The sequence below is a fragment of the Manis javanica genome, chromosome 15 (genome assembly GCF_040802235.1).
Source record: "Manis javanica isolate MJ-LG chromosome 15, MJ_LKY, whole genome shotgun sequence".
NCBI lineage: Eukaryota > Metazoa > Chordata > Mammalia > Pholidota > Manidae > Manis > Manis javanica.
The window spans coordinates 78,358,081-78,370,185 of record NC_133170.1 but is presented as its reverse complement, the minus strand read 5'-3'; the positions used below and the strand labels follow the sequence as shown (position 1 = coordinate 78,370,185).

Genomic DNA, 12,105 nt, shown 5'->3' with positions numbered 1-12,105 from the left:
TTTTAATCATTAGCTCACTCTTTTGGTTTAAACCAGATTTGGTCTAGAGAATTTATATTTTATAAATTGCCCAAAGTTCTATTAAAATCTCTGGTTACTTACATATCTGAGACACTTCATTTATAACTTCACATTGTACTAATTAAACCTATGGCTTTCCCTCCTGTTTTTTCCTCTTGATCCATCATTTCGGCTCATCCTAGTGGACCAGCAGCCCGTGTGGACACATTCACGTGTGGTCCCCACCTTCCCTCAGCCTGGTCCATCCCTTGGGCCTCCAGCCTTGCTTCCTGCCACATGAGCTCCCTCTGACAGAGGAGGACTTTCTCATTAATCTGTGTGTGCTTTCTTTTGTGGCTTATTGATGGTTTCCTAAAATATTTCATAATGAGCAAATTTTTGAGAGATGTCCTTAGGAGAAATGTCTTCTCTGTGTAGTAGGTAGAAAGGGTGAATTGTATTTCTGGGTAAAAACAAAAAAAACCCTAACCAGCAAAACATAAAATTCCTAGGCTTGGTTTTCAGTTACTATGATGTTAATGGGCCTGCTGGTGCAGGACACGTTCATGCCTGGTACCGGGGTTGCTCGGACAGTACCTTTTTCTCTCTCTGGGTGTCTGTGTGACCAAATGGGTTGTCGCTCCTTCATATTTACCAGTTAAATAACTCCTTATACATTGGTGTTTTTCTTATTACAGAGTGTGTGGTTCTAATTGCTTATTAAGGTAAAAGTCAGGATTTCCCATTTGCAGGCATTTTGGAATAATATAAACCATTTTCTTGAAATGTAATAATTTAAAATGTAGGCAGCCTTAATTAAAATAATTTTGAAACTAGATTTTTTTATAAAGATGAACTACAGAGGTTGCTTATGACAATCTTTAAGCAGAAGCCAACCTCATAACTTAATAAAAGGGGAAAGTGTACTACTTAAGCTGTAATGGATGCTGAATGGCATTTGGTTCTGTATCTTAAGAAGGGAAAGTCTAAAACACAGCCACATGGGTTCTAATGTGAGGCCAAACCTGAGTGTTGGCACCGTATTTCCTAACATGCTAAAAACAGGCCCCTAAAATGCTTTTGTTACATCCATTTCCCTCCTGGGCTCTGTGGGTCAGTTCTAGAAACAAAATCCAGGCCTGGTGGCAACATGGTACCTAAGTACCATCACTCGATACCATCTTCAGTTTGTCTTTATCTCTGCACCTTGTAACACACACTGCTCCGGGCAGAACCCTAACCTTTTGATGGTGCAGGGAACTAGCCCCATATGTTGCTTGTCACAATACTAAGAATTAGAATCCTGAATGAAAGCAAAGTCTCCGTTCTTCCCCGTTCTCATCACCTGAGAAACCCAAATCACCGGTCACCAGTGAGAAGAGGCTTGTGCTAGGAAAGATGTGAGTCTCTTGCCTTCTGATGCCGAGAGAGGCCTGCGGTGTAGTAGTGAGGGTCCCAGGCTTTGGTGCCAGGCAGCTGGGGTTGAGCTCAGCTCTCTCTACCAGCTGTCGGATCTCAGACAAGTTCTCTGCCTCTACAGGCTTCAGCTTCCTCATTTGAAAAATGGGTATTGTAATAGTGCCAACCACATAGGACTGTTGGGAGGATGATGTGTGTCTCTGCAGAGCACCAAGAACAGAGCCTGCTATGCAGTCGGTGCTTCTGAGGCCTCAGCTCTGAGAGGTGAACATAAGGCCAGGCATCCTGGACGAAAGGAGCAGCAAAGGCAGATTTAATGGCTTTGTCGTCTTTGAGCTCCCCAGGAAGCAGAGAGAGTGCAGCCTGCTCATAGCATTTTATTACAAAGTCGTGGCAACTTCATGAGCAAGTGGATAATTTTTCATCCTTTGCATGGAAATCCTTGTTCTCTTTCAATAAATTAGGAAAATGAAACACAATGAGAAACAAATGACCAACCTGAGGAGGTGTGAATGTCTTTGTAGACTGTTTTGTGGTTTCTCCTGGCTAGTAGTATATGTTACCTACGTTTCATATGTGGAGACTGTTTTCTGCAGATTGAGTGAATCTTCAAGAAGGGATGGGGACCTTGCTTTATAACCAAGTGCCTTCTGTTGGTGTCGGATCCACAGTGGACTGGCCACAACTTCAGCCCTTCATTAAGAGAGTATAAATGGAACCTGTTGTAGCTCCTGAGTATTTTCTGTCTCTGAATTATTTTTACTGTCTGATTAACCTCTTCAATATTCTTACAGTTATATTCCCTGCTCAGAGAGGATACACGTAGCTGTTACAGAAATGGCAGCATTATTCCCCAAAGTAAGTCACTTCCTGCTTACTTGATTCAGATTATTTTAAATGAGCTGCAAGAAATTTCTTCATGACCATTACATTATATTAGCTTTTTTGTAGTACAGAGTTTTAAATAGGGCACACAGTCATCTAGGACATTGAAACATTTTTTTGTTCTATATGAATGTTGGTTTTAATAAGAATATATAAGCCAAATGCTAAAAGACAAAGCATTAATAGAATAAAATTTTATCTGGAATATTTCACCCAAGTGGATTCATATTTTTTTGAAAACTACCTCAGAATAGCACATACTATTAACATGACACTGCATGCACTTTGACCTTTGAGTCAGAGTACTTTGGCATCTCCCACTGTGGGTTGCAAAGCTTGCGGTGTTCCAAGCATCCTCATTTAAAAAGTGCATGATAGAACTGCCGGTTGCCGTGGAACAGCTTGAGTTGTTTTCAGAAGAATGCCTGTCTTTGCTCCTGGATGTTCACCCTGCAGTTCATGGCGAACGGCTCTGTTTTTCTGTTTAGAAACCCAAGTCTGACATGGTGAGGACTTCTCTTCGCTTACTGACATCCAGTGCCTACCGCCTCCAGTCGGAGTGCAAGAAGACCCTTCTGGGGGACTCTGGCCCATCCACAGACATCCAGCTGGTCACCCAGCAGGTCATCCAGTGTGCGTATGACATAGCCAAGGCCGCCAAACAGCTGGTTACCATCACCACCAAAGAGAACAACAACTGAGCCTCAGAGTGCTGGCCCTTCCGTTTTCTAGGCTTTGTAAAGTCTGGTTTCAAATTTATGGAACTCTTCTGATTTTTACAGAAACAAACATTTAATGAAAGTTTAAAACATTTTTAAAAATTCAGTATTATTTTTGCATGTTTTCTAACAAATTTTCAACTATTAATTTAACCCACTTGCCTTATTTTGTGCCTGTTTGCCGGTTTACTTTTCAATGTTCTGTTGTGCTGTCAGTGTCTGTTGAGTTAATGATCAGAGACATCCCAGCATAGCTTCATTGTTTTCAAGTTTGTTAGAACTTTTCCATCCTTTAAAACTCCCTGCCTATGGTCAAAACTATAAATGAGATTTTTTAGCAAAACATATTCTTGAGAGTTTGGGGATAAAAAAATAAAATTCCCTGTTCCTACCAAGCATTATGCAATAGCGCATTTTCCAGCCTACTGCAAGAATCTCTGCGTTTGGGGTATGTATGTAGAGAAAGGACTTTGCCACTTCCTAAAAGTAGTGTAACAGTCTCTCTTGGAAGGCAACAATGAATTGCTTCATTTCTCTTTGACTGTTCTATCATGTTAGATGTTCTTCTATTTAATTTTTTCTCTCTTTATCTCTTTCCATTTTACTGTGTCACCCTGAAGTCTCAGTGGCATCAGATAAGCACTCAGCCTGCATGTCATGTGCCAGCCATTTGGCCGTGTTCAGTAAGAGCCCCCCATTGTTACATGTGTCAGTGCTCTGCCTTGTGACAGGAGCCAGACATTTCATTCCCAAGTGCAGCAAAGAGGAGAATCGGTACCACAAGCCATACTGATTGTGTACCACCCCATTCAGGGATCACTGCCATAGACTGTGGAGAGAAAGAATCTGCTCCCCGACATCACTCTTAGGACTTCTGGCAAGATTTATACTACCATCTGAGTTCATTTTTCCATTACCTCATTGTACTTAAAAATAAGATGTCAGCTTTCGAGAATTCCTTGGAGAGTATACTCTAGCTGACCACCAGCTATCCCAAAGCTGCGGAAGAGTACAGGTTTAAGTATGGAACACACTGGGATAGTTTCTTAAGTTACTAAAAAGACCTTCCTTGTTCTGAATGTTAAAGCATATTCCTGTCCCTGCTTTTTGCAGCAGCTATGTGTTTGTGTGGCTCAGACCCTGAACTAGACAAGAGGAGCCAGGCAGTAGTGACAGAGATGAATAAAATGAGCAGGTGCAGAGCAGGGGATGGGGTCTGTGGGTAGCGCACGCACACCCACTAGGGATAGCAGCTACCCTGCTCTCCTAAGACTATCATGTGGAAAAGAGGGTCAAGGGTTTCCCGGAGCTTTGATTTTTCAGGACACACCAGAAAACTGGATTTTTTGTGTGTGTGTGCCATGTCTCTGTTTATAATGTTGACAGCTAAACATTTTCACAGCTCACGTGTGGGTGAGCTGTGGCCTAGGCTGCCAGCTCATGGCCTCTTCCCCAGCCCCTGTAAACTGCACGCTGAGGGCCTGGCTTCCCTGGTCATACCCTATTTATTCTCTGAGCCTTCCCTGCAGCGTGGCTGCCCTGCCCTCTGGTAAGTTGCTGGTAGTTCTCGTTTCACCCATATCTTCTGTTCTGTAGTGCTCATTCACACGTGAAGAAGCCAGAATAATCAAAGTTGTCTACCTACATGCTAAATGAGCATGTATTGTCACAAAACTGTTTGATCACACCTTTATGCTGACCGTATGCTGTTGGGAAAGGAACACCATGATGGTGTTTGGTTTACTAAGTCACTGTGTGTGAATGCTTTTGACGGGTGTTGCTGCACTGATAGTGTGAGGAGGGGGTCCACATCTCCAAAGACTCAGCCACTGGCTTGTCTGCCCAACCCCAAGTGCCATGTTCCTGCTGGACACTGAGGAGACACCTTCTTGAAGGCTACCTTCTCCCTTCAGTTCAAGCACCATCTGATACCTTCCCTACCTACTGCACATACTTAGCTGTCCCTTCTTTTTCTTGCAAATACCTGCCCTCCTGTTGGTCCCATACGGGTCTGCAGGAAAGGCCCAGCAGCAGTCCTGAGTTGGTGCCCTTGGCCTGCCCGGGAGGGCTCAGAATGAGTCACCTGCAGTAGGCGAAGCCACATCTTCACTTGAACATGCAAAGACTGAGACAGAGGATGTGGGTCTGTGTCCCTAGAGAAACTCAAGGAATGTGGGGATCCACAAGCACTTCCAGCGATAAGAACACAGAAGTTTGCGGTTAACCCACAGTGCCAAAGCTCCCGAAGGATGTTCCCAGGTGGGGGGACACACAGTGACAGCGGGTGCAAGTCTTCCTTCTCCGTAGGTGCCCCGCCCGCTTCCTCAGCCCCGTCTGAGACCCAGCGTTGGAGGTTCTCTGGTCCTGTTGGCAAATCGCACCATGTCTGCACAGTTGTTCAACGCCTTTTGCACATGGGTTCCACAGCCTTGCACTAGTGTCTGTGTCCTGTACCGTCATTCTCTTACCTAATTCTCCAGTCTCCACGCCCCTCCCAAAGCTGATAGGATGGACGTGCACTTTACAAAACTGGCGCTTGCTGAAGATGAGACAGCTCCACCCCTAAGCTCCTTTTAACCGAAGTCATCTGCTTCAGAATGCAAATAGTTCGTATTTGCCAAAGAACAATGAATTGGGCCCAAAGATCAAATAACAGAATTTCATAAAATTGGAACTGTAAACGCACAACTCAGGAGCTGTTGCCTGATTCTTCCAGCGACTTAAGCTGCAGAACCAAGAGTAAGACTAGCATGTGTCTGTCCTCCACAGCGGCTGTGAGCTTCCCAGTCATACAGTTTTCCTTCTTTTCTTCCCCAGTTCAAGGTCGCACTTGTTTTTACAAAAGAAAATGCTGCATAGGAAAAATGAGATGCCTTTTATTCAAATGTGTTTTCCCAGGTCATCCACTCTTCTGTACTTTTTCATTTTTACTGTACATTCTATTCCTGTAATTGTACAACCCTTTAAGCGTTGTAAAATTATTTTGGAAGTTATGCCTGCTAGTTATACAATAAACAGGCTCTGTAAGTGTCTGTGGTGATTCTACGTTTCCCATCAATTGATGTTTCCAGGTACTTGGTCGAAGTTCCAAGGAGGCTCTTCTCCTCACGTGACCCCATGTTTAATGGGACAGTATTGGATGCGCTCTCGCCCTGCGGGCCGCGTCATTACAGGAATGATGATCTTTTTCCTCCTCTGCTTAGCCAGTAGCTTTCTTAGAAGAGGTCCTGCATCGGGATGTCAGTTCCATGCATCTTACCATGATGTATTCGCTCCTCAACTTCAATTTTTTCACTCCAGCAAAACCCAGCTGAGTACAGGTGCCCTTGCCACCCTGCATCAGGTGGTCAGGGGTGGAGTTAGTTTGGTCTCTTAGAGCCACCAGCCTTGTTTTGAGAGCAAAGCCCAGGCTCAGGCAACCCAGGAGACTGGAATATGGTTGTAACCTTGGGTTCAACCAGGGCAACCCTCAGTGCCCTACAGTTCGTTGTCCTCTGTAGAAATGATATGTGGCTCTTCTTCCAAACAGAAGACACGTGGCAGGACCTGGCCACCATGGTTGTCTTCCCAAGTGACAAGACTGGGAAGATGGAGCATCCTCACTGGGTATCCAGCTTGTCTGTGGATCCAGAACCAGCAGGCCAACCCATCAGCTCACCCTGGAAGCTGCTTCTATGCCAGGGGTTTCCAAATAAAACACATCATGGCCTAGGAGGGCTCGCTGAACCTCAGCCTCTGATTCCACAGCTCTGGGATGGGGCCTGGAAGCTTATATTTCAAGCAGGTTCCCAGGAGATGTGGATGCTACTGGTCCAGGGACCACACTCTGAGAAGCACCGTGGAGGACCATTTCCAGGCCCCACCCCCACCCTCCGCCCACACACACAGCTCCTTGCCTTCTGACTCTGAGCATGTTTTTGTAATAATTCTGATTATGGCTGTCATGTATCAGCTCTTTACCTTGGGCCAGGCACTGTGCTGGGTACTTTAAGTAGGATTTAACTCATTCAGTCCTTACTATGATCCCATGAAGGAGAAGTTCCCATTGTATAGATGAGGAAATTCACCCCTGAGGTCAAGTTGGAGGGAAGAGGGGGAACATGTTGAGTTCTGTTAGTCCAGTTGGTCTTCCTCCAAATCAGCCAGGTTGGCTTTTCACAGGCCCGCAGGGTCCACAACTGAGGAGTCTCAGAGAATGTGGCCTCCACGTGGAGGTGAAACAGCGAGGCAGCTACATTACCCTGAAGCTAGATCAGAGGGGGACTGGTGGGCAACACGAGACTGAACAAATGGCTTTATTGGACAAGTGGTATATAGTACATAACCCCTCCGATGGGCCCCTCGGGCAGGGGCTGTCGCTCACCCTTGAGCTCTGGGCACCAGGACCCCTCCAGCGTTTGTTGAGTGACCAACTGGAAGGACTGTCCACTGGTCCCCAGCCCTGTGAGCAGGGCCTTCCCACTTACAGGGCTGCACAGGGGCAGCCTCACTACGGGGACTGAGGGTGAGCTGCTGCTCGGCCGGCTGGTGTGCAAGGCTGCCCAAGAACCAGTCTCCGAGGCCCACAGACCCTGTGCGGAAGGCTCTGTGGTCCCTGCCTCTGCCGGTGACCACTGAGCCAGAAGCCAGAGCCACACATGACCATGGAGCATGTTTCAGCTCACCACAGAGCAGGTCCACAGCGGAGGGGCTGCTGGGGACCAAGGGACCAGCATGAACCCTCGCTTCGTGCCGGCCCCACCATCCCCCTCCCACATTCAGGCCCTTGCCTGCAGAGCTTCCTGACTGTGCTGTCCCAGGCCCCAGACACTCTGAACCCCCTAGGAATCTCTCAGGCCTGTTTCTCCAGCTGTAGCTTCTGAGGACCCATGCCTCCTCCAAAATCCCTCTCTCACCCCTCACCGCTTCCCAGACCCATCCATTCTCAGGACTCGTCTTCCCCTACTCTCAGAACCCTCACCCCCTGCCCTGCCCCTAAGCCCCACAGACGTCTCCCCTGGCCCCCCTCCCTAGTCTTGTTTCCACAGCCCCAGAGCACTTTGAGATCTGACTTGGCCCCCAACCCCCTGGGTCTGAGGCAGCCCTCTTAGCCTTCCCGTCTATCACACCTCACCACTGTGCTCTTCCAGCACCCTCCTTCCCAGGACCTCATTCCACACCCCCCACCCACCCCACCCTACTCCTTTCAGATCAGAGGGGCTAAGTTAACCCAAGCACTCACTGTGTGCAGCCACTGGGCTATGTACAATTTCATTAAGTAGGGACTGAACCTACCCCCATTTTGCAGATGAGGGAACTGAAGCTGGGCCCTCACAGCCCAGTGATGGCAGAAAAAGAGCATGGGCCTGCACGCTCCGTCACTGGGCTCTGCTGCACAGGGGACCGTCCAGGAGGAGGAGGCCTGGAGAGCATGGCAGATGGCTGACCTTCTGGAAGCCGAAGGTGAGGAGCCCATGACATCAGCAGAGGTAAGGTGGGGGGAAATGTGGGGCGGACTCGATAGCTGCTGTCTGCCAACATCCTGCCTGCCCTGGGGGGTGTGGGCAGGAAGGCCAGGGATAGGTGGGGCCCTGGTCTCTGGCCCTCTCCCCTCCGTGGGAGCTGAGGGGAATGGAGCCTGGGTGGTCAAGTTTGTGTTCCATCTTCCAATCCCTTGTTTTTGCCACAAGTATTTCTCTTCTCTGTTTCAAATGGTGACACTTGGTAACTGTTGTTCAAGTAAGACTGATCTGTGAGTGGAAGATCTTGCCCAATTCCTTTGTTCAACAGTTTGGGGACCCCACAGGTTCCGTGGAGCTTGCTGACTGGCCCAAGTCAGTCCTTCTGGAAGAAGCAGCCCTGTGCAAGAAGCAGGAGGGCTCCCTGTGGGGCCGCACAGCAGGGGTAGGGGGTCTACCCTGACCCCAGCATAGTAGGAGAGCACCCCACACACACACCTAGGGTGGAAGCCTGCAGAGGAGTGGAGTCTGACCTGCTGCTTCTGATTAAAACAAGATGAAAATCCTGCCCAAGTCCAATGGCAGAGATGGGCATTTCCACCATAGGCAGCCTGTTTCCTAGAGGTGGAGTGGCTTCCTCTTGGCAGGAAAAGTGGGTTCATTTGAGCTTTGTGCTTTCTGTATTTATCTTATTGCATGTGTGCACTGCCATTCTCCACATTTCACAGATGAAACTAGGCCCACAGAGGAGTCACGTGGCCTCCAAGTGGTAGCGCATCAGGACCGGAACCCGGGCCAGCTTGGACCACAGCCCACACTTGTTTGTCTCCTTGCCTTGTGAACTCTAAATACCGATATGTGCCTGACACATCCACATAGGATCATGAGGTGACCACCTGTGTAACCAGCACCGCGAGGAGGAAATGCCTTTCCTGTAGGAGCCCCTGTGGGCTGCTCCCTCTCCCGAACTTGAGTGCTGATAGCCTCCGTGCTTTTTGGTCCAACTCCTGTGTGTGCACCCCTCAGGAAGAGCTTTGTTTTGCCTGTTTTTGAACATACGAAGAGAACCCTACCGATTTGCTCTCTTCTTTCCCTCCATATTGCGAGCTCCAACTAGAGCAACAGGCACACCTCTAGGTAGTAGATTTTCCATCTTGTGTATCTTCATGGAACATATACACCATGATTTACATGTATTTTAATGTTGTTTTAGTTTTGGGGTCTTACAAAAAGAAATGCTATAAAAATCATGTCTTTTGCTGACAGATGACCACATCTCTGTGGGGTACGTACATACACCTGGGTGTGGAACTCCTGGGTCATAGAATGTGTGCATCTCCTGACCTGTAGCACTCACTGTTTTCATGCTGTCTGCCAAAGCGCCATACCAGCAGAATGTTTCTCATGTTCTGCATCTTCATCAAAGGTGATATAATAAGCTGTTTTAATTTTGTGGTCCAGTGGGTTTGTGTAGTATGTTTTCATTTGCATTTCTGATTAATAATATGGTTGTGTGCTTTTCCATGTTTATTAGCCATTTTGAGTTCCTCTTTAGTGAAGTGCCTGTTTCGAGTGTTTACCCATTTTTCCACTAGGTTCTCTGTTTATTTTTTAAATTATTCATAGGAGTTTTTTAAATGTGCTGAGAACTAGTCCTTTGTTGATTGTCTGTTTTACAAACATCCTTTTCCATCTGTGGCATTTCTTTTCCCTCAAGTGTCTTTTGAAGATAAGTTGTTTTAGTATAGTCAAATGTATCAATCTTTTCCTTATGGTTAATGTTCTTTGTGTCTTAAGAAGCTTTGTCTGTACTAGATTACTATTATGTTTTGTTTTGAAATAATCATAGATTCGCAAAGTAGTTGTAAAAACAGTAAAGAAGTCCCTTGGGCCCTTCATTCAGTTTCCCCCCGTGGTAACATCTTACAACACTGAAATATGGTTATCAAAGTCAGGACCCTGACATTGATAGTCACAGGCCTGTGTCCCCGGGTTGTGAATGCCCTTGTGTGCGTGCTGTGCACGTAGCTCCATGCTGCTGTATCATGTGTAGGTTCCTGTCGCTCCCACAGTGCACACCGACATGCTGCATCACCACGGACGTGTCTCTGGTGCTGCCCCTCAGTCACTCCCCAGCTCCTGGCAACCACGAATCTCTTCTCCAGCTCTATAATTTTGTCCTTTCAAGAATGTTAAATAAATGGACTCATATAGCGTGTGACCTTTTGAGAGTTTTTTCATAATACTCATCCAAGTTGTTCAGAGACCAAGGTGCTGAAGAGGAGCCCCAGAGACCACTGTAGGACTGTGCCCCGACCAGAAATCTCCCACAGCCATATTGGGGAATGGGTCCTTAATTTGCGCAGCCTGAGGGTGCAAAATATCTCCTTAAGCAACAGAGGAGAGTTGTTTAGTTTTATCTGGCAGTTTTGTTAATTATCTCTAGGATTTACCTTTTTCTTTATTTTTTAAATAACATTTTCCCATCAGTTCAAAGGTTCTATTCTCTGTGTGAAATACAGAAAAGCACCCAAAATGAAAAATACCCATCATCCCAACTTTAAGAAATACAAAGTAAGATTGTTTTCTTAAAAATGAATTATGTGAATACTGCTTTTAAACAAGTTTTTAACACAGTATGAACATTTCTCCAGAACTTTAAAAAAATTTTAAGTATTCCATTTCATTTTACCACACTGCATACTATTTCAAACTCAATTCTAGTATTGGACATCTTAGGTTATCAGTTTTTGCTACTGTAACTAATGCTGAAAGGATCATCTTTTCACCAGACTGATTGCTGCTTCTATTTCCTGGGCCAGGAGACAGCCCAGTGCATCCAGGGGATGCTCCTGGAGGGCCGGGAGACAGCCCAGTGCGTCCAGGGGATGCTCCTGGAGGGCCGGGAGACAGCCCAGTGCGTCCAGGGGATGCTCCTGGAGGGCCGGGAGACAGCCCAGTGCGTCCAGGGGATGCTCCTGGAGGGCCGGGAGACAGCACAGTGCGTCCAGGGGATGCTCCTGGAGGGCCGGGAGACAGCACAGTGCGTCCAGGGGATGCTCCTGGAGGGCCGGGAGACAGCACAGTGCGTCCAGGGGATGCTCCTGGAGGGTCGGGAGACAGCACAGTGCGTCCAGGGGATGCTCCTGGAGGGCCGGGAGACAGCACAGTGCGTCCAGGGGATGCTCCTGGAGGGTCGGGAGACAGCACAGTGCGTCCAGGGGATGCTCCTGGAGGGCCAGCCAATATACAACCTGATAGGCCAGGGAAGCAATTTGGGTCTTAGTCCTAAGTGCAGAAGGGGACCATTGAAAAGGGTGGAAGATTTTCATTTCAGGTGTGTGTTTGTAAAAGATCTCTGCAGGATGGAGAAAATGTGAGGTGGATGGGTGACTGCAGACAGAAGTCAGTGGTATCCATGAGAGATGGTGGTGAAAGGGAGCACAGTGCTTGGGCTCGGAGATTTCAGGAGAGCATAGCAGCAGGACTCAGTGCCCCTCAGCTTATGGCTCTTTCAGCTGGCAGGATGGATGGTGGTGCCATTCACTTACCTGAGAACAAGGGTCAGATGGAATACTGTGAGCAACTCTACGCCCACAAATTTGAATACCTAGATGAAAAGGACCAATTCCTTGAAAGACACA

The 12,105-nt window shown here is 47.3% G+C and overlaps 1 protein-coding gene and 1 long non-coding RNA gene across 17 annotated transcripts in view; both read left to right on the top strand.

The window, feature by feature from the left end:
* GIT2 (GIT ArfGAP 2) overlaps positions 1-6,055 on the top strand; it is a 52,666-nt gene extending 46,611 nt beyond the window's left edge. For all 15 annotated transcript variants that reach the window (XM_073222461.1, XM_017652704.3, XM_073222458.1 and 12 more), the window contains 2 exons: positions 2,214-2,277; positions 2,793-6,055. In XM_073222461.1, the coding sequence (XP_073078562.1) occupies positions 2,214-2,277; positions 2,793-3,005 (277 nt within the window). In that variant the 3' untranslated portion in view covers positions 3,006-6,055. The remainder of the gene's footprint in view (positions 1-2,213; positions 2,278-2,792) is intronic.
* A 2,156-nt stretch (positions 6,056-8,211) lies between these two features.
* LOC140846396 (uncharacterized) lies at positions 8,212-10,674 on the top strand. 2 transcript variants are annotated; one of them, XR_012125429.1, is made up of 2 exons: positions 8,212-8,465; positions 9,190-10,674. It is a non-coding gene; the product is annotated as an uncharacterized lncRNA (long non-coding RNA). The 2 variants fall into 2 exon arrangements; XR_012125427.1 differs by having other exon boundaries at positions 8,212-8,491.
* The last annotated feature ends 1,431 nt before the right edge of the window (positions 10,675-12,105 follow it).